General features: G+C 47.4%; 1 protein-coding gene across 1 annotated transcript in view; it reads right to left on the bottom strand.

The window, feature by feature from the left end:
* PSD2 (pleckstrin and Sec7 domain containing 2) overlaps window positions 1–20,106 on the bottom strand; it is a 153,567-nt gene that overhangs the window by 34,881 nt on the left and 98,580 nt on the right. The window contains exons 5-7 of the mRNA XM_007059167.4: window positions 18,369–18,449; window positions 17,542–17,654; window positions 9,201–9,259 (exon numbers count right to left, since the gene is read on the bottom strand). Coding sequence (XP_007059229.2) covers window positions 9,201–9,259; window positions 17,542–17,654; window positions 18,369–18,449 — 253 coding nt within the window. The remainder of the gene's footprint in view (window positions 1–9,200; window positions 9,260–17,541; window positions 17,655–18,368; window positions 18,450–20,106) is intronic.

The following is a 20,106-nucleotide window of genomic DNA, read 5'->3' as shown; positions in this document are numbered from 1 at the left end:
TTCCCATGAAGATGAGTCCTGCAAGTGGATTTCTCCCATCAGCTGAGATTGCAGCTCAGAGTCCATGGCAGGAGGGGGATAAAAAACCCCAAACCAAAGGAACTAAGGATCTCTCTGGTGCTTGGACTCAGGGGTGTGTGTGTGTGTGTGTGTGGGGGGTCTAAGTGTTTCTAGGCATGAGCAAGAGATCCCCAGCTGCCTAGCCTGGGTTAGCCCTAAAGGTTAAATGGAGCTTGCTGATGATAGAAGCCTCTATTACCTTTAAAACCTTAGACTGTAACTCATTTGTGTGTTTGTTTGATGGCTTTAACCTTGTAAATGACTAATTTCCCTTTCCTAGTTAATAAATCTTCATTAGTTTACTATAATACTGGCTACATGCTTTGTCTTTGGTATGAGACCTAAAGCACAATGGACCTGGGGTCAGTGATTGGTCCTTTGGGATCAGGAATAACCTGAATATTGCTGTGATTCTTGGTGTAAGGGGTCATTGATCACAGGGATAAGCTCACCAGAGCGGCGAGACAGACCAGAGAATCCAAGGGGATAACTGTCTGTGACTCCTTGGTAAGGCTTTTAAAGGGCCTGATGTGCAGCTGCATGGTGAAATCTAAGTTTAGAACTCACGGCCAACTTAGGGTTTGTGCCCTGGGTTTGAACAGTCTGCCCTGTGGTTGGTACCCAGTGGCCCTCTGTTCTAGCTGGCATTGCACCATCTGTAACATGTCATTTCTTCTTCACAGCAACTCGTAGAGCAGCTGCAGACATGGCAGATTTGGATCAATGCTAATGTTGAGTTAGAAAGGATGGGATAAAATGGCTCTCTTGGCCTTTCCCAAAATGCTCAGGGAAAGCAGTGGAGTGATGCTGATTTACTCCAGCTGAGGATCTGGCCTCTATAGCTCTTTTCAGCAGTAGCTCTGAAAGCATGACACTACAGCAGGTCAGGGTCTCCATCCCCATTTTATAGGTGAGGAAACTGAGGCACAGAACTGGGAAGTGACTTGCTGGAGGTCCCATGGAAAGGTGATGGGCAAGCTGGGACTAGGACTCAGACCTCTGCATTGGACCCTGCTGCCTCCCTCAGCAAAAGCACTAGCAGCAAAAAACCTGTGTTGTGTGCATGGCGTTCTGGTGCACCCAAGGAGAGAAAGATGAAAGAGGGCAGTGAGGCTCGGACGTGTAATTACGGTAACTGCATCTGTCCGTATTGTAGGGGATGATGGGGAAACCCCTCTTCCCAAGGAAACTAGTGAGGTTTTCACCAAGATTAGCTTCTCTAAGGAAGAGTTCAGGAGCAGCCTGGGAAATACAGACCCACAAACAGCCTCAAAGGCCATGAGACTGGGGCTCCAGTCACAGAGGGGTTCTCGGCAGCTGCACTCCCTGTGCCGCCTCATGAGAGGCTGAAAGGTTGGGAGGGAAGGATGGATGGGTGTGTGCCTAGTGGATCTAGACCTATATGGATCCACTGTCCAAACCCCCTTGCTAATGGGGAATGCAGGGACCATGGATGTTATTTCACCCCGAAGGCTGTGGTAATCCTGACAAAGTAACTCTGCTGTTGTGTGGCCTGGGTGTGTGGGGATTCCACTCCTTGGAGAACTTCTGGGCATGGTCCATTTACATGGGCTTTGTGCAGGAGTCAGGATTTGGCCCAAGGACTAGACGGCATTCACTCACAAGGTCTGCAATAAACAAAGTGCCTGAATCGCCTCCTACTTTGTTTAAACCAGTATGACACGAGTGTGACTCCACTGGGTTGATGGAGTTGCTCCAGATTTACATCTAGCTATCTACGGAAAAACTAAATGACACCCAAATACTGAATGGGTTTCATATCCAAATCACATTATTGTGCATGCAAATGACTGATTAGGTGAATTAGGCACATTCAATCACCCAGTTTGCATGCACAACAGTGGTCACTGCTGGTGCAAAGTAGCTGTGAATTTTGTGCATGCATTTGCATACCTAACATTTTGAAAAAAACAGCCCCATTATTTTATGATTCATTAGTTGCTGTGTGGCATTGGCATGCCACAATGTCAAACAAAACCATCCTGAAGAAGGTAGAGTTCCTGCCCCAAACTGCTCACAAGCTAGGCTGGAGAAACAAAACCATTTGGACAGAGGGTCCAATCCTGCAGGCTTCAAGCAGGCAAAACTTCTGTTGCTTTCATTTGGGGCTTGGCCTGCATAAAGCTTGCAAGATCAGGTTCCAGCTTCATCAAGCCTAAACTCAGACCCTGGATGACGCAGGGGAGCAAGGTCCAATCTCAAACAGGTGCCGATTTCCTATTGTTCTAACACTGCAGAACTGCCAACCCCAGACATTCAAAAGTCATGAATCAGGCACCCCAAGTCATGAGATTGGCTTAACAATCATGAGATTTTAGAAGAACACTAATGTGGGGGAGGGGCTAATTTTGAGCTTTTAGGGATCACGATTTCAAGCTTTGCTCTGCAACCACTTTCTTCCATGAAAGCTGAGATTACCCTGTCATTACATGGCTTCAGGAGCTGGGGCTTTAAGAAAAAAACCACATGAAATATCATGAGTGTTGCGATAAAACTGCAAGATGAGGCAACATGGTGATACTTATTCATCATTGTTATGTTCTGGCCAAAAGCCTTGACCCAGGTGTAATAATAACCAGCAGTCATGCATGAGAAGGTTGTGAGGCCATTGCAGACAGAATCCAAGAGGTCTCCTGCACACTGTAGCTAGCTCCTCTCCAGAAGATCTCAGGAACTGAAGCAGCCAACAGCAAAGTCACATTGTGGTGTTGCCAACTCTCATTTTATCACAAGGCTCCCATTATTTGGTATTTCTCTTAAAGCCCCAGTTACAGGAGTCATGTGATTATGTGACAAACTCAGGTGTTATTACAAAAAAATGTTTTGAGATCCTTTTGGTTACAGAGAAAAGCTTGAAAACATGATCCAGGTGCACCCAGCACTAGTCAATTCCAGGCTCACCGCACTGCACCTGCTCCAGCAACCAGCTGGAGTTAACCCCTTCCTAGCAAGTGGGATTTCACGATATCTCCCACCTCACAGCAATGTGCAGTAATATGTTGAAACACATCTCCATTATGTCAATAAATAACGTAATAGGTGGTGTTGTTACAGCACCTGTAACCAAACAGTTACGAAGAAGGAGGCAGATCAAATCACGTATTCTGCCTCCCTTAGCATTTATTTTAAAATGAGGAATGTCTATGAATCTTCAGTGTATTATTAATGATGTCTTTAGAAAGGTTGCTGCCCCTAAAAGACTGTTGTACTGAGTGATCCTTGGTCAGAAGAAGATTGTTGACTCATTGAAACCCACGGGAAGGAATGCAGACTGTGGGAAACATTCAGCATGTTTTTAGGCTCTGCTGTGATGAGGTGTCAGAGTGGGTGCTGTGAATATCAGTGAGAGGAACCCAGATGCTGATGCATGATCAATAGCATTTTAGTTTGAGGAATCCTTTTGCTATTGAAGTCTATGGGAGTTCTGCCACTGATTTCATTCAATAGGAGCAGGAGTGGGCCTCTGGGACGTAGCAGGGAATCACTCCCCCCACCCCCACCAGAAATACATGTAATTCAGGTACTTTTTAAACTACATTCTTGTAATGCACAATCATGTAGGTATCAACACAAACAAAAGGACTTCTTACACAGGAAAAAACCAAATCAAATGCCAAAACTTCAAGCAAAGCACTACAATCGCTGCACTTACCACCTGGCAAAGGGTTAAAGAGCAGAAAGAGAGGATCCAGGAGCAGAAGGAGGAAAAAAGGAGGAGAAGAAGGAGAAGAAGAAATTAATGTCACACATGCAGAAAAATATAGAAAAGAACTTTCACAGCGAAGAGAAACCTCCATAGCCCGGGAAACTCACATTGATCCTCATTTCTAAAGCCGATCACAAAATATCAATTGTTGTCCCTGGGCAGTTAGAAAAAAATGTTTCTTTTGAAATTTACGATGAGCATTTTCCCAGTGAAAAACCGCAAATGCAAGTGTTTTGGATCTTTGAAAAAATTCCAGTTTTCTGTACAATTTTGGAGGGATTGGTTTTTCATCAAAAAACAGGAATATTTTGACTGAAAGGGAATTTTGTGTTTTGGCTGGAAAGCCATTTTTGGTTGAGGGGAAAAAAATGCTTTGATGAAAAAGAAAGTTGACCAGTTGTACTCAGTTCATGTAAAGGATTTGTGAGATGTGCTGTTCTTGCACAATCCTGTTCCAAACCCAGATTAAAGACCATGAAACACCATGCTCAGTGCATATTTATTTTCCTGATGGGCATCTGGAAATCTAGCCGGTGGCTAATGTAATGCTATCCATGCTGTACGGCACATACACTACTCTTGGGAACCTGTGATTCATTTGCCAGTGGGTCAGTCCTGCCAGCCCTGGGAGATCCCAGAATGTTATCTATGGTGGCCTTGTAATGCTGGGCGCTACACACATTCTATTAGGGACTCTTGCTAAAGGAGGGCAATGAGACATTCGCTGTTTGTGCTGCTTGTGTCTCTGTTGCACTATAATTTCTTTTTTCTCTGTAGCTTACTTTAGAGGTAGCTCTGACATCAGGGCTTCGAAGCCTCTCTCTTTCTCTAGCGTCTAGTCATTGTGCTGCCAGAAGCTTGGCCGTGTCATTGCTAAGCCAAGTGGGGCGCTAGCCGATGGCTTGGATTGGATTCAGAGCAAATCGTTCAGGTTGCTCATGCATTTCAATGTCCTCATGACAGCGGGGTACTTTAAAGTTGGGCACAGCAGCCCCCCATTGGAATACAGCTGAGCATGGAGCAGAGAAAATGGCACCTGCAATTGCCCTGGCGGATGGGAGGTTGAGGGCGGCCGTGCAACATGCCAGCTGCCCTTGTGCTGCTAGGGGCCCAGGGCTAAGCAGGATCTTGCCTGTTATTTTTGACCTGTGTCCTGTGCCCCTGTTTAAATATCCTCCTGCCTAACTTATCTGTTTCATGGCAGTCTCAAGCCCTGTGGTATGTTAGTTGCTCCTCAGGCCCTTCTCCTGCCCTCCGCTGCAGGATGCACCTCCATCCCAGAAAGGGGTGCAACCAGAATTTTCCTAAGGTAGGGGCCCAGAGCTTTCCCTTTCCTGCCCTGCCCCCATCCCCGTGCTCTCTCCCCCACACTCCCCCCAGCCCTGTACTCTTCCCCTGACGTTACTCTGCAGCCAGCTCTGAGCTCTCCCTGCTGCACACCCAGCCCCGTGCTCTCTCCCCCACACTCCCCACTGCCCTCAGCCACATACACTCCCCCTCCCTCCAGCTCTGCACACCCCTCACTCCAGCGGCTCAACACCGAGTCCTGAGCTTTTCCCCTCACATCGCCCTGCAGCCAGCTCCAAGCTCTCCCCTAGCACCCAGCCCTGCGCTCTTCCCCCCGACCTTATCCTGCACCCAGCTCTGAGCTCTCCCTGCCCCACACCCAGGCGCAAGCTCCTCCACAGTGATGCAGTCAGGCTGAAAAGCACCATCCCCACCAGGGGCCAGGCAGTTCTGGGAGCCCCAGCCCCCATCCTCCTTCTGCATCTCCACTTCCCGAGGAAGCACCAAAAGGATCCAGTCCTCCCACCTTCCTGCAGACTGGGGGTGTCTGGAGCCCCTTTCTCCACTTCTCCCGGGGGCTAGGGATGCCTGGAGCCCCTGGGTGCCAGAAGGGCTGCAAGGATGGGGTGTCCTACCCAGGCAAACGGGGTCACAGCCCCACTCAAATTTAATCCATGCCCCCCATGGCACCCTGAAGCCAAGACAGCCTTAAGCCTCATAGAATCATAGAATATCAGGGTTGGAAGGGACCCCAGAAGGTCATCTATTCCAACCCCCTGCTCAAAGCAGGACCAAGTCCCAGTTAAATCATCCCAGCCAGGGCTTTGTCAAGCCTGACCTTAAAAACCTGTAAGGAAGGAGATTCTACCACCTCCCTAGGTAACGCATTCCAGTGTTTCACCACCCTCTTAGTGAAAAAGTTCTTCCTAATATCCAATCTAAACCTCCCCCATTGCAACTTGAGACCATTACTCCTCGTTCTGTCATCTGCTACCATTGAGAACAGTCTAGAGCCATCCTCTTTGGAACCCCCTTTCAGGTAGTTGAAAGCAGCTATCAAATCCCCCCTCATTCTTCTCTTCTGCAGACTAAACAATCCCAGCTCCCTCAGCCTCTCCTCATAAGTCATGTGCTCTAGACCCCTAATCATTTTTGTTGCCCTTCGCTGGACTCTTTCCAATTTATCCACATCCTTCTTGTAGTGTGGGGCCCAAAACTGGACACAGTACTCCAGATGAGGCCTCACCAGTGTCGAATAGAGGGGAACGATCACGTCCCTCGATCTGCTCGCTATGCCCCTACTTATACATCCCAAAATGCCATTGGCCTTCTTGGCAACAAGGGCACACTGCTGACTCATATCCAGCTTCTCGTCCACTGTCACCCCTAGGTCCTTTTCCGCAGAACTGCTGCCTAGCCATTCGGTCCCTAGTCTGTAGCGGTGCATTGGGTTCTTCCGTCCTAAGTGCAGGACCCTGCACTTATCCTTATTGAACCTCATCAGATTTCTTTTGGCCCAATCCTCCAATTTGTCTAGGTCCTTCTGTATCCTATCCCTCCCCTCCAGCGTATCTACCACTCCTCCCACCTCTCTCTCAACCTTATGCTGGTCTGCGATTGAAGCTGAAAATCCATTGGGCTGCTAGCTCAGTCTAGACTTCTCCGGCCTCACTCCATCTGCAGAGCATTATTTCCTTGTCCTCCCAGCCTGAGGAGCAGGAAGAAACCTCCTCTCAGCACGTGGGTGGAGCTGGCCACAGGGGAGACTCTGTCAGAATTGCAACCAAATCTGATCGGGCCCTAAAAACGCACAAACTCAAACTAATAATCATCCCGCAAGCAGCGTGTGCTTGAAGGAGGGAGTGGCGGGTGCAGCAGAACAGCGTCCGTCGGAGCGGGCTGCTCAGGCCGTGGCCTGTGAGGCCCTATGGATGCCATCGGGGGGTAGCGCTCACTCCTCTCCCCCCAGGCCCAGCGGAGAGGGCGGCTGTGATGCAGCCGTCAATGAGCATTTGCAGCCAGATGGTTCATTCTAGGGGCGGCGCTGGTACAAACGCCTGGTCTCCACCGCCGCATGCTGAGAACGTGGGTGTGAGAACTCACCACCCAGCTGGAAGGCCAGAGCACCAGGCTGATGACTGCACTCCAGGCAAGCCCGGCCTGCTCCTGGTAACACCTTGGTCACACCCCTCACCCCCAGCACCTGCATTGTCTGCAGAGACACACCGCACTGCACCCACAAGCTCTGCAAGGGGGGCGGCTCCTCTCCCATCTGGATTTGCCCCACTGAGGAGGGGTTCACATGGGAGCAGGACATGGGGGCTTGCTTGCAGAAAGCTAATTAAAGATCTAAGGGCCAGGCTGCACACTTTGGGCACAAAGTTGCCTCTCTTTGGGGGTGCCTTCGGAGGCACAATCCCTTTCCTGGCATGCTTTGCTATTACTGGGGACTAGTGTGTGGGAGGAGCTGGCTCATGGCCACACCTTTCTGGCCCCCCGCCTGGCCCCTTGGCATGGCTGCCATCCATGGGGCTGCACAGGGGTGAAGCTGTACTTGCCTTTGCCAGGCTGTGCATATGGGGTGCGCAGGCTCTCTGGGCTCACTCTAGGGATGAGGGCAATCTTCCCCCCAGCGAATACCAGGTTAAAACACATGGGTAGGGTGACCAGATGTCCTGATTTTATACAGATAGTCCCGATATTCAGGGTTTTGTCTTATATCGGCGCCTATTGTCCTGCAGCCAGTGTGCCGATTTCTCAGACTTGCTATCCGGTCCCCCTACTCATGGATGTAGGAAGGTGGGGAATCCTGACCCATGGTGGGAGGGGACAGGGCCAGTGACAGCCAGGTGAGCAATTGGCAATGTGGTTCTATCTGTACCAGCTGTGCAGAGCACAGACCTGCATGTGAACAGCCCCTACAGGATGCCCAGAGATCCATGCATGTCAAGGGGAATCCAGGGCCTAGGAGGCCGAACTCCTTGCCTTCTCCTAGGAGAGGTGAATGAGGACTGATTTGAGACTCACTGTCCATAGGCATTTCCTCACGCTGTGCCCCTGTGCGACATACAGGCTTGGGGTCAGCTCAGCAATGCCATGGGGAGAGCCGCTAGGGGGCAGACTAACAATGCTGACAACACCCTATGTCCGAGGATTGTGCTCCTGCTGGAGTCAGAGGTGACAGGACCATCCCCTTCATGGGGTAGGATTGGGATGCCAGTCGTTTTTCCGTGCATTTCCTGGACTCTCTGTTTTCAAATGCTACTCCCCTACAGTCAGTTAGGTTTCCCCTCTCATACATGGCCTGGCTGTGAAGATGTTCATTTCTGACCTGATCTCTCCTCCCAGCAGCCAGGAGCAGGCTCACCAACCTGTGATGAACATGTCCCCCATGTGCAGCACTAGGAATCCTTTGCCACCCAGTGAAATCGCCTTAAATACCCTCTTGCCGTTGTCAGACCAGCCTTGCCTCCAGTCAGCGGCCTAGGTCCCCTATACCCCGCTATCCCGCTGCTGCACGCTTTGCCATAGGAGGTGACCCAATGCATCTCATAGTGCTTGGTGCATGGTGCTGTGTGACATGAGCTGGGAGTGGTTCTCAGTCCAGGTCCTAGCGAGCAGGGATCAGACTCATGCACTGAGGGAACTCTGCTGACGTCACTAGAGAACCAGCTGGGGTGAATTTAGCCTCAGGTGCCTCCATCGTAACAACCATCCCCCAATCAATGGCAATCTCAGCTCGCCCCCAGGAGCGAATGGTCAAGGGGAGCTCCAGAGAGTCCTTCCCCAGCAGGGCAGACTGGGAACAAAGGTGCACTGCCACTATCTGGGCTGGACCTGTACTATACACAAAGGGCCAGATCCTAGCCCCATTAAAGCCAATGGGAGATTTGCCATTAACTTAAGTGGGGCTTGACACAAACAGAGGCTCTGTCTCCAGGGCTGTCTTTCAGGCACCACTGGGCATTCACCTGGCCTGGTCTCGAGAGTCCCACTTTGGAAATGCCAGAGCGATCTCTTCTGCCCCACCCTGCTTCTCCAGGTGCTCCGGCAGCATGGCCCACAGAATGGTAAAGACTTGGGAAGGAAGGAAAGAAGGAAGGAGGCCTCGATAAGCTCTACTTACATGGCCATGAAGATCTGTGTTTAGCAGCATCAGGGCACAGGTCAGTGTATGAATCCCATCTGAAACACACAACAAATGCAAACAGCTCTCAGCGCTCTCCAGACCATTGTCCTCAGAGCACCTTGACCCCTCTGTTGTCTCAGCTCCCCCAGTGTGAAGGGGAGACCAACTGTGGCTTTTTGTGAAAGTTTTTGTGCTGTCGGATTTAACAGTACACTCAGCAATGCTGCTGGGTCCAGTGGGAGGGTATGTAGTGGGCCTGTTACATAAGAATATAAGAACGGCCATACTGGGTCAGACCAAAGGTCCATCTAGCCCAGTATCCTGTCTTACAACAGCGGCCAATGCCAGGTGCCCCAGAGGGAATGAACAGAACAGGTATCATCAAGTGATCCATTCCCTGTCGGACATTCCCAGCTTCTGGCAAAACCCAAGGCTAGGGACACCATCCCTGCCCATCCTGGTTAATAGCCATTGATGGACCTATTCTCCATGAACTTATCTAGTTTTTTTTTAACTCTGCTATGTTTTTGGCCTTCACAAAATCCTCTGGCAAGGAGTTCCACAGGTTGACTCCACAGGTGAAGAAATACTTCCTTTTGTTTGTTTTAAACCTGCTGCCTATTAATTTCATTTGGTGACCCCCTAGTTCTTGTGTTAGGAGAAGGAGCAAATAACACTTCCCTATTTGCTTTCTCCACATCAGTCATAATTTTATAGACCTCTATCATATCCCCCCTTATTCATCTCTTTTCCAAGCTGACAAGTAACAATCTTATTAATCTCTCCTCATACAGAAGTTGCTCCATACCCCTAATCATTTTTGTTGCCCTTTTCTGAACCTTTTCCAATTCCAATATATCTTTTTTTGAGATGGAGCAACCACATCTGCATGCAGTATTCAAGATATGGGCGTACCATAGATTTATATAGAGGCAATATGATATTTTTTGTCTTATTATCTATGCCTTCCTTAATGATTCCCAATATTCTGTTCGCTTTTTTAACTGCTGCTGCATATTGGGTGGATGTTTTCAGAGAACTATCCACAATTATTCCAAGATCTCCCTCTTGAGTGGTAACAGCTAATTTAGACCACGTCATTTTATATGTATAGTTGGGATTATGTTTTCTAATGTGCATTACTTTGCATTTATCAACATTGAATTTCATCTGCCATTTTGTTGCCCAGTCACCCAGTTTTGTGAGATCCCTTTGTAGCTCTTCATAGTCTGCTTGGGACTTAACTATCTTGAGTAGTTTTGTATCATCTGCAAATTTTGCCACCTCACTGTTTATCCCTTTTTCCAGATCATTTATGAATATGTTGAACAGCACTCGTCCTAGTACAGACACTATTTACCTCACTGCATTCTGAAAACTGACCATTTATTCCTACCCTTTGTTTCCTATCTTTTAACTAAAAAGAAAAGGAGTACTTGTGGCACCTTAGAGACTAACCAATTTATTTGAGCATAAGCTTTTGTGAGCTGCAGCTCACTTCATCGGATGCATTAGCTCATGAAAGCTTATGCCCAAATAAATTGGTTAGTCTCTAAGGTGCCAAAAGTACTCCTTTTCTTTTTGCGAATACAGACTAACACGGCTGTTACTCTGAAACCTATCTTTTAACTAGTTACCAATCCATGAGAGGACCTTCCTTCTTATCCCATGACAGCGTACTTTGCTTAAGAGCCTTTGGTGAGGGACCTTGTCAAAGACTTTCTAAAAATCTAAGTACACTATATCCACTGGATCCCCCACACTCAAAGAATTCTAGTAGATTGGTGAGGCATGATTTCCCTTTACAAAAACCATGTTGACTCTTCCCCAACAAATTATGTTCAGCTATGTGTCTGACAATTCTGTTCTTTACTATAGTTTCAACCAGTTTGCCCGGTACTAAGGTCAGGCTTAAGGGCCTGTAATTGCCAGGATCACCTCTGGAGCTCTTTTTAAAAATTGGCATCACATTAGCTATCCTCCAGTCATCTGGTACAGAATCTGATTTAAATGATAGGTTACATACCACAGTTAGTAGTTCTGCAATTTCACATCTGAGTTCCTTCAGAATTCTTGGGTGAATGCCATCTGGTCTTGGTGACTTATTACTGTTTAATTTATCAATTTGTTCCAAAACCTCCTCTAATGACACCTCAATCTTGGACAGTTCCTCAGATTTGTCACCTAAAAAGAATGGCTCAGGCTTGGGAATCTCCCTCACATCCTCAGCCATGAAGACATTGCTCCACAATGGCCTTATTGTCCTTGAGTGCTCCTTTAGCAGCTTGATCATCCAGTGGCTTCCTGCTTCTGATGTACTTAAACATTTTTTTGCTATTACTTTTGGAGTTTTTGGCTAGCTGTTCTTCAAATTCTTTTTTGGCCTTCCTAATTATATTTTTACACTTCACTTGCCAAAGTTTATGCTCCTTTCTATTTTCCTCACTAGGATTTAACTTCCACTTTTTAAAGGATGTCTTTTTGTCTCTCACTGCTTCTTTTACTTTGTTCTTTAGCCACAGTGGCACTTCTCTTACTGTAAGCAGTGTCAGGATGAGCTCCACCCTGACATCTGGTGGTGAGGTGTGGCAAGCTGTGGAAAAGAACTTCAGGGGCTGATCTCATTTGCATAGGCACACCCACCTCGCCTAGAATGAGGCCATAGCTGCCCAAATGGTCACTTTGACTGCTGTGGGATCCCCAGTGTCTCTGTTATTGGGGCAGGAAGAATAAATTGTTATTACCCTGATTATGGGAACTGTGCTTGGAACTGTACTTGGCCTTTTGTTATGCTGGAGGGACTCACCATCAACTAAGTAGCACTCGCTAGGCAAGGGTCATGGGTTCCAAAACTCTGTGAATTGAGAGAGGCTGGGGACAAGTATTAATACTTGGTGGCATGGGTCCCTTGGTGAGGGCCTTACATGCTAATTGCACTTCCTCCTCTCTCCACTGTGGAATATCAGAGCTAATTTTGATTTCATTAGAAGTCTAGTTATAGGCTGCTGAGCTCACTTTGGGCTAATAGTGCACCAGCGCTGAGGCTCCCCTACTACAAGCTGAATTCACCAAAGAGCTGAACTGACTAAGAGCTGAAATCACTGAGCATTGTGTTAAGTAGTGGGGAAGCCTGAAGATATATTGTGGAGCAGTTTGCAGGACGGCTGGAGTGCCTTGTGGACAGGCTGGTGGAGCAGTTCATAGGACGGTGGGAGCTGCTGGTGGGATGCAGAGCAGTTTGTGGGACGGCGGGAGCTGCTGGTGGGCTGCAGAGTGGAGCTGAGCGAAGCAGTTCGTGGGGCGGCTGGCGGAGCGGAGCAAAGGCCTATGGAGCTGTGGGGCGGTCAGCTTCAGATCATGTAAGGTGCCTCTTACCTCCGCCCCCATCTCCACCCAGGTTGGGAGGTAAAGCTCTGTAGATAAACTTTTGAACTCTGGGGCTGCCCTGACCCTGATACTTTTGGGTCATTGGACTTTTGGGACTTTGGGTGATTTGGGGTTGCTGGACTCAAGAACCAAAGGGAAAAGGGCATGCTCCAATTTGCTTGGGGTTGGTTTTTTGCTCATGGGTTGTATTATGAATCTTGTTGGTGGTGTTTCCCCAACATAATGCCACATTGTTTCTCTCTGTTATTAAAAGGCTTTTTGCTACACTCAGACTATGTGCTTGCAAGAGGGGAAGTATTGTCTCTTGGAGGTGCCTAGTGGGGGTGGTATATATTTGTCCCAGGTCACTGGGTGGGGGCTCGAGCCGGTTTGCATTGTGTTATTGGAATGGATCCCCTAGATATTGAACCCGGCCCTTGTTGCTGCCAACTCTGACGGGCAGAAGGGTTACATTACTATGTTTTTTAATTTGGGATATACATTTAAGTTGAGCCTCTTTTATGGTGTCTTTAAAAAGTTTCCATGTAGCTTGCAGGGATTTCACTTTTGGCACTGTATCTTTGAATTTCTGTTTAACTAACTTCCTCATTTTTGTGTAGTCTCCCTTTCTGAAATTAAATGCTACCGTGTTGGGCTGCTGTGGTGTTTTTCCTGCCACAGGGATGTTATATTTAATTATATTATGGTCACTATTATTATCAGCTGTATTCACCTCTTGGACTAGATCCTGTGCTCCACTTAGGACTAAATCAAGAATTGCCTCTCCCTTTGTAGGTTTCAGGACTAGCTGCTCCAAGAAGCAGTCACGAAACTTTATCTCTAAAGTTAATGATTTCAGTGGTCACAGCATAAAGGCCAGCTTGCTAATGTTATCTGGCTCTAGGGTCAGGTAACCCTTCTATAACAGCACTGTAATACCCCCCAGGATCACTGTCTCTCATTTTTTATACCCCCTAATGTTTGATCGCTTTTCGGATCCTTACTGCATATTGGGCAGAAGTCATCACTAAGCTGGTCACAGCGGTGTCCAGGAGTTTCTCCTGAGTGTTAAATTAGTACCCGGACGTGGGTCTGAATGATTCAGAATCTTTCTTCCAGTCTGGATGACTCTGCATTTGTCAGCTTTGAATTTCTGTGGCCACATGGCTGCTCATTCACCTTCCGTGGGTAGGCCCCTCAGAAGTCCCTCTTCAGGTTTGACTAATCTCAATAATTTGGTGCCAGCTGCTATTTTTGCTGCCTCATTGCTCACCCCTGTTTCCAGGTCATTAATAAGTATATTATGGGACACCAGTCCTGGTATAGAGCCGCGTGGGACCCCGGTGCTAACTCTTTCCAGTGTGAAAATGGACCATTTATTCCTGCTCTCTGTTTTCTGTCCCTTGGACTGTTTCCAAACATGACCATTAACCCTGTGGCTTCACTTCATTAGTGACCTCTTCAGAGGGACTTTGTCACAGGCTTTTTGAAAGTTGAAATAAATTATATCCTCCCATTCTTCCTTACTCCCTATTTTGTCAGAACAAACAAAGAGTTTGAGCAGAATATGAGCCAGTCACAATGTTCTTTTGCAGAAGCCAAGCTGGCTTGGCCCATCAACCATGACCCTCTCGGTGTTTGTAATTGTCGTTACTGTTTGCACCTGCTCTGGGATTCCTTCGCTGGCCCTGCGTATTCTTTTTACAGATAGGTGCTGTCCCTCTGGCCCCCTTTGGAGAGTCGCTGCTTCAAAAGAGATTGTGTACTTCTGTCATCAGCATCTTCTCCAGACCCTTCTGAATGCCTAGATTGGTACCATCTGGGCCCAGGGACCTGTTGCTGTAGCCTCCAAGAACACAAATTTCTTGTCTACGTGACACTTGTCAGAGAAAATCTTGCTGTGAAAATCTGTTTTATCTTCAAGAACACAACTCTTAGGGGCCAGGTTACCTCTGATCCAGCACCAACTTATTTGCTGTTTTGAAATATGTACAATAATGTGTCTCGTGATCATCCAGGGAAGAGACATTAAACTCCAAATTCTTTACAACAGCAATTGGCATTAATTGTACAGTCATACCTTATGGGATAGTTTGGGGTCCAGTTATGAATTCCATGCAGTTTTAGGAACAATGCTGGTACTTGTAACAGTCATTGTGAATGTGATCATCCATCTGATAGCAGGAAGCTGGCAGCTATGTCTGGAGACTGTGTGACAGGGCTATCAAGGTCCATTAACATTCACTAACTCTGCCCTGGTAGAACAATGAGGTTGCTACCAACAGAACCATTGACTTTTGATGACTCTGCCCCAGCAATTCCTAGGGGGTTGGAGCATGGAAAATCCCCAGCGGAAGTATAGAAACAAACAAACAAAAGTGTCACAGACTGCTTTGAAAAATGACATGCTCTGTAAGGAAATGGAGCCATTCCACCACTCAAACAGAACCCTCCTGGAGAAGTGGGGCTTTGCCTTCACCCAAGGACACGATCCCAACCCCAAGGACTCAGTAGCGGTGAGGATTCAAGAGTGGGGTTGTGTTAAAGATGTTTGTTGATTTGCCTAGATTGGTAAATGTCCTGTGCTCTCTAAGGGCTTGTTTACACTGGAAATTAATCCGAACTAACTAAAGATGTGAATTTAAAGTGGATTAGTTAAACCGCATTAAATCCCTGTGTGAGCACTTGCATTCAGCATTAAAGTGGCCTTAATTTGGTTTAGCTTAATCTGAATTCGGATTAATTTTCCTGACCGTCCCTTTGTAGACAAGTCCTAAGAGTAAAGTGTGCATGTTTAAGAAATTCCTTGTACAGCCACATGTCCCTGAAGAATAAAATTATAAACCAGACATCCCACGGGGCAGCGGCAGGAGGGAAGCGCTGCATGGGAGCATGCATAAGCAACTGGAGAGCCTTGGGAGGTTCAGCACTGATCTAGAGGTCTCGACAGTAGGACTGTGGAGTCTCCCATCCCAAGGAAGGAGTTCAGACACGCAGTCTGCACCCTGGGAGTGTGCCTAGAGGAGGAAGCAGAGACCGTGCCTGGCCTCTACACAGACCTAGCAGGCTGGAAGCAGCTGGGATCCAAAGGTTGGGTGACTGGTGGCTGGTGACCATCCACAAGGGGCAGACTCAGCCAGGACCGTGACCTTACACAAATTGATTATAACTCACTGCACAGCATAGCTTTGTCATCATGTAACTGTAATCTTGTCTTGAGCTGGTGTTTGCCCTTCTAGGCAGCTGACTGCATTCCACTGACTGTACAATTCATCCCATGTTTCACTTTCAGCCATCTCACAAATGTCCGAAAACCGCTCATCTTTTGCAAGCTCAATTTGGCAAGGAGCTATCCCAAATTGGAGACTGGATTTGTCAGCATTTTAGTTAGCGAACGTACAATTAATGTAAGAATGTTCTCCCTTTGGATTGCCAAAGTTAGTCAGGAATTGCAGATGAACTTGAGCTGTTTCTAATAATGTTATTATCGTATAGTTAAAGGGACACGACGGTCAATTTAGGCCCAGCATTTAGAGTCTGCCAGTCTTACTCACATTGAGTCACACTTACTCACACAAGCAGATTTGAAAGCACTATGTGAAGTTGAAAGGATTTGGCCCTTAGATTTTATAAAAATACGGCTTTGCAAAATCTTTTTATCAACAGAAATATTTCTGTGCAATCAAACAAGTGAAACCACTAGAAACAGCCGGTTAGTTTGGGTTTAAACATTCCCTTGCAGGGATTGCAACCAAGAATCCTACATGGTGAAATGCTGGCTATTCTCCCACCACCCAAAGCCTGCTCCACCTCCATTCCTGCTATCGAACTGTAACTTCACTTGAGGAGATCTCTTTTCCTGACCCCTGTGCTCCTCTCAGCAGAAGACACTAGTGCTCAGCACAAATGAGAAGCTGTCAAACACATGTTTGCAGGACTGCGCTATAATGGGCTGTCCAGACTTCAGCTTGCAAAGTACGCCCAGGCATTTCATTGTGCACTCCCTTTGATCTTGTAGGCATCACCCACACACCTTCTGTTTTCTCACATCTTCGTACAGGGAATTGCCTGAATAAATATTTCAAATGAAACAATATCCCCCTCCCCCAACTGTGTTTTTATAGGGTTTGTTGAAACAAAGAATACAGATCATGGGAGCAGCAGTCATAGGAGGTTGCTCAAATTAAAAGCTTAGCTGTTTTCTCTACAAAATGGGACAACAAATATACTGACAAGACCATTGCACATGAAGTTGTATCATGGTAAGGAAATCACCGTTGCCAGTAATCTAGACGTGGGTTCTCAAACATTTTCCCTAGTGTGGATGACATCCCAATGCAGAGATTCTCCTATGGGCCTCTCCCTTTCCATCTGCAACCACGTGAACCACCTCCTCTCCCCCACATGATCATGCCACTGATTTGTATCATCTGCCACAATGTCTGCCACGGGGAAGTCTTAGGATAATGTATCTGTGGATTTTAGTGGCCCTTAGTGAGATAAGCCTGTTGGGTCAGACTCTGTATGAAGGTTCCATTTCTAAATCGTTTATAAAAGGTTAATAAATATCTAATAGAGGTTTTAATAACCAGAGACTGCTATAGGGGCCCACAGGTTGCTTGTAAGCATGGCTTAGAACCATCTTGTTCTGCTGTGTTTATAACCACCTACACCACGGATTACTCCTGCATGTCACATCCATTAATCAATTATTAGCTATGGACTATTTATAGATGTCCCCCTCCCTGAAGTGCAACCCTGCTTTGTCCTTCAGGAAGGAGTTGCTCACGCTGTCTGAGTCAGCACTAGCCAGCTCTTTGCAGATTACTAGCAAGTGGCCTCCAGGTTACCAGCAGACCCCAGGCTGCGCTTTAGGATCTCTGCTCTTTGTTGTACAGCAGACCAGCTGGTGCCCACGCATTGTCAGCACTGTCAGGGAGGGTGAGGTGTCTGAGAGGAGGCAGGGAGGTACCTTCCGACGTGCTCTCTTCTGGGTTGCACTGGCAGTATCTCCGGGAGAAGTGGATCAGCACGCGCTCCCGTTCCTGAGTCTCTCCCATCAGAGGGAACGCTTTCAAGAACGTTCTGCAAATAGAAAAGGACATTTCAGCTTACAGGTCTCAATGGAAATCCGCAGCCCAGGGCCTCACCTTTGCGGGGAGCAAAGGGGCAACAGCCTTTCTGCAAGATTATGGAGCAGCTGGGGAGCTGCTCTGTGTACTCTAGCTCAACCCCCTGGCCTGTGTGCTTCTGTGTGACCTCACTCGGAGAAGGGCAAATTCTTGCCCTGCCCTGCCCGCGATGGCCTGTTCCCACTAATATCCTGCATGCTGGACTCTGTGCCAGCTCAGCTCCCTAAATCCAGCCCTGTCTCTTGCACAGGAGAATGGTGCCAGCTGGGGTTGTACAGCTGGGGTTGGGTTTGCCTCACGGTCAACTGGGCGTTACTTTAATTTGGTGTTTTCCACAGAGAGATGGGTCCTAACTAGAACCTCAGGCCCAAACCCCTTCAAGCTCTGGCCAACTGAGACTCTTGCAGCTCAGACCCCATTTCCAGTGGGAGCATATTGTGCTGATCATTAGATCACAGTCAATATTTAACCACAGCTGGGATTCCTGTTACACCAACACATCTGTCAGCCTCCAGCTGTCATTATACATACAATCAGTCGTCAAACCTTAAGTGCATAAGCGGGGCCGCGCTACATGGCAAATAATGATACCACACAAATTGGAAACACTGGGCTTCTAGATCAATTCGTCATGGGGTAGGTCTTTAATGAAAACAGAGAGGCTCACCTGAGTGCTTTGTCCAGGGTGAGCCCGGTGAAGTCAAAGAAACTGAGATATTCTTCTGCTACCAACTTGCTAAATTCATTGCTGTAATTAAAGAGGGAGCAATCAGCTGACCCATAGGGGAAGAACACTCTCTTTATAACAGGAATCGCAGAGTCTCCTCTCCTGGCCAACCCAACTTCCAGCAGGTACTTGCAGAGACTCTAAAATCCCCCACCTTAAATCCTTGGGGGAGATTTTCACAGGCACAAAGGGCAATTCAGTGACCCTCAATGGCTGTTTCATGAGAGTTGAGCACCTAGCAGCCTTTTGCGCCTGTGAAAATGGAGTTTGAGGCCTAACTCCACCAGTTGCCTTTAAAAATCTGCCCCTTTATTGCCTGTGTTGTGAACCCTGGTTGCCTACACAGAGACAAAACAGTCAATGGTGAGCATTGAATCTAGGGCCCCCAGCACAAGTTCTTGCCATTTGAGCGGAATGAGTCATTCAGCTATGGGTAGTACAGTAAGAAGCAGGATCTTTGCTGGGTCCAGCCACTAGAGGGAGACATAGACAATGATTTAGACAAAGCAAGTGGATTAGACTTGTTGAACTGTTTTGATGATGTCATAGTGATGGAGTAACTCTCCCTAATACACAACTGGGACCAGCTCACTGAAACATACACACAAGGTCTTTAAACCTATTACGTGTCAGGGATGGAAGGAAATGGTGGGCAGGGAGCAGGGAAAGACAACAAAGCCCCCCTTGTGGGGATGGAGTGTGTGAGAAGAGAGGCCGGGGGAGGGGAAGAGTGAGGAGGGGGCTGAAGGAGAACGTGGGTTTTGGAATGGTCCTCTCACCCGAGGTGGCATCTCAGCTGCACCTCTGGCCCTGGCCATCTATAACACCACTTGGAGATCATAGGAATTTTCACCAGCAACGATTCTCTAGGCCATGTTTTAATCTTTATGGAAGAAGCTAAGTTCATAGATTTATAGATCCGAAGGCCAGAAGGGACCATAAAATTGACCTCCTGTAAAACACAGGCCAGAGAATTTCATCTAGTTACTCCTGTACTGAACCCAATCTCTTGTGTCTATCATTATTTGTATTATTTACTATCTGTATGACCGTAACGCCTAGGAACCCTAGTCATCACGGACCAGAACCCCACTGTGCTGGCGCTGTCCAATCAGAACAAAAAGACAGTCCTTACTCCAAAGAGTGTCCAGTCTAAGTATAAGACAGGAAACAAGAGATGGATAAAGATGGGTCCATGGGGGCATACAAGGAAACAATGAGACAGTGTTGGTCTGTATGAGGGCAAGGCATCTCTTCCAGAAAGGCATCCAGTCTGGCTCTGAAGGCATCAAGAGATGGAGAATCCACCACTTCAGTTGGTCATGTGTTCCAGTGGTTAATCACTCTTACTATTAAATTAGATAACTTTCTCAGTTTAATTTGTCTGGCTTTAACTTCCAGCCATTGGTCTTCCTTGTACCTTTCTCCACGAGATTAAGGAATCTTTTAGTACCCAGTGTTTTCTTCCAGTAAAGGTTCTTATATGCTGAAATCAAGTCACCACTTGGTCTTCTTTTTGGTAAGCTAAACAGGTAGAGCTCCTTTTGTTAACTCTGGCTGCTAGTGCTGGGCCATACATTGCTGCTGACAGGCCGAAGAGCTTCTGAAGTTGGGTTTGAGGGGAAGGAACCCAAATGAAACCCTGGGAGCCATCAAAAAGAGCAGGTTGGAATAGATA

The sequence above is a fragment of the Chelonia mydas genome, chromosome 8, assembly GCF_015237465.2.
Source record: "Chelonia mydas isolate rCheMyd1 chromosome 8, rCheMyd1.pri.v2, whole genome shotgun sequence".
Taxonomy (NCBI): Eukaryota; Metazoa; Chordata; order Testudines; family Cheloniidae; genus Chelonia; species Chelonia mydas.
This window is presented reverse-complemented; position numbering and strand designations above follow the sequence as displayed.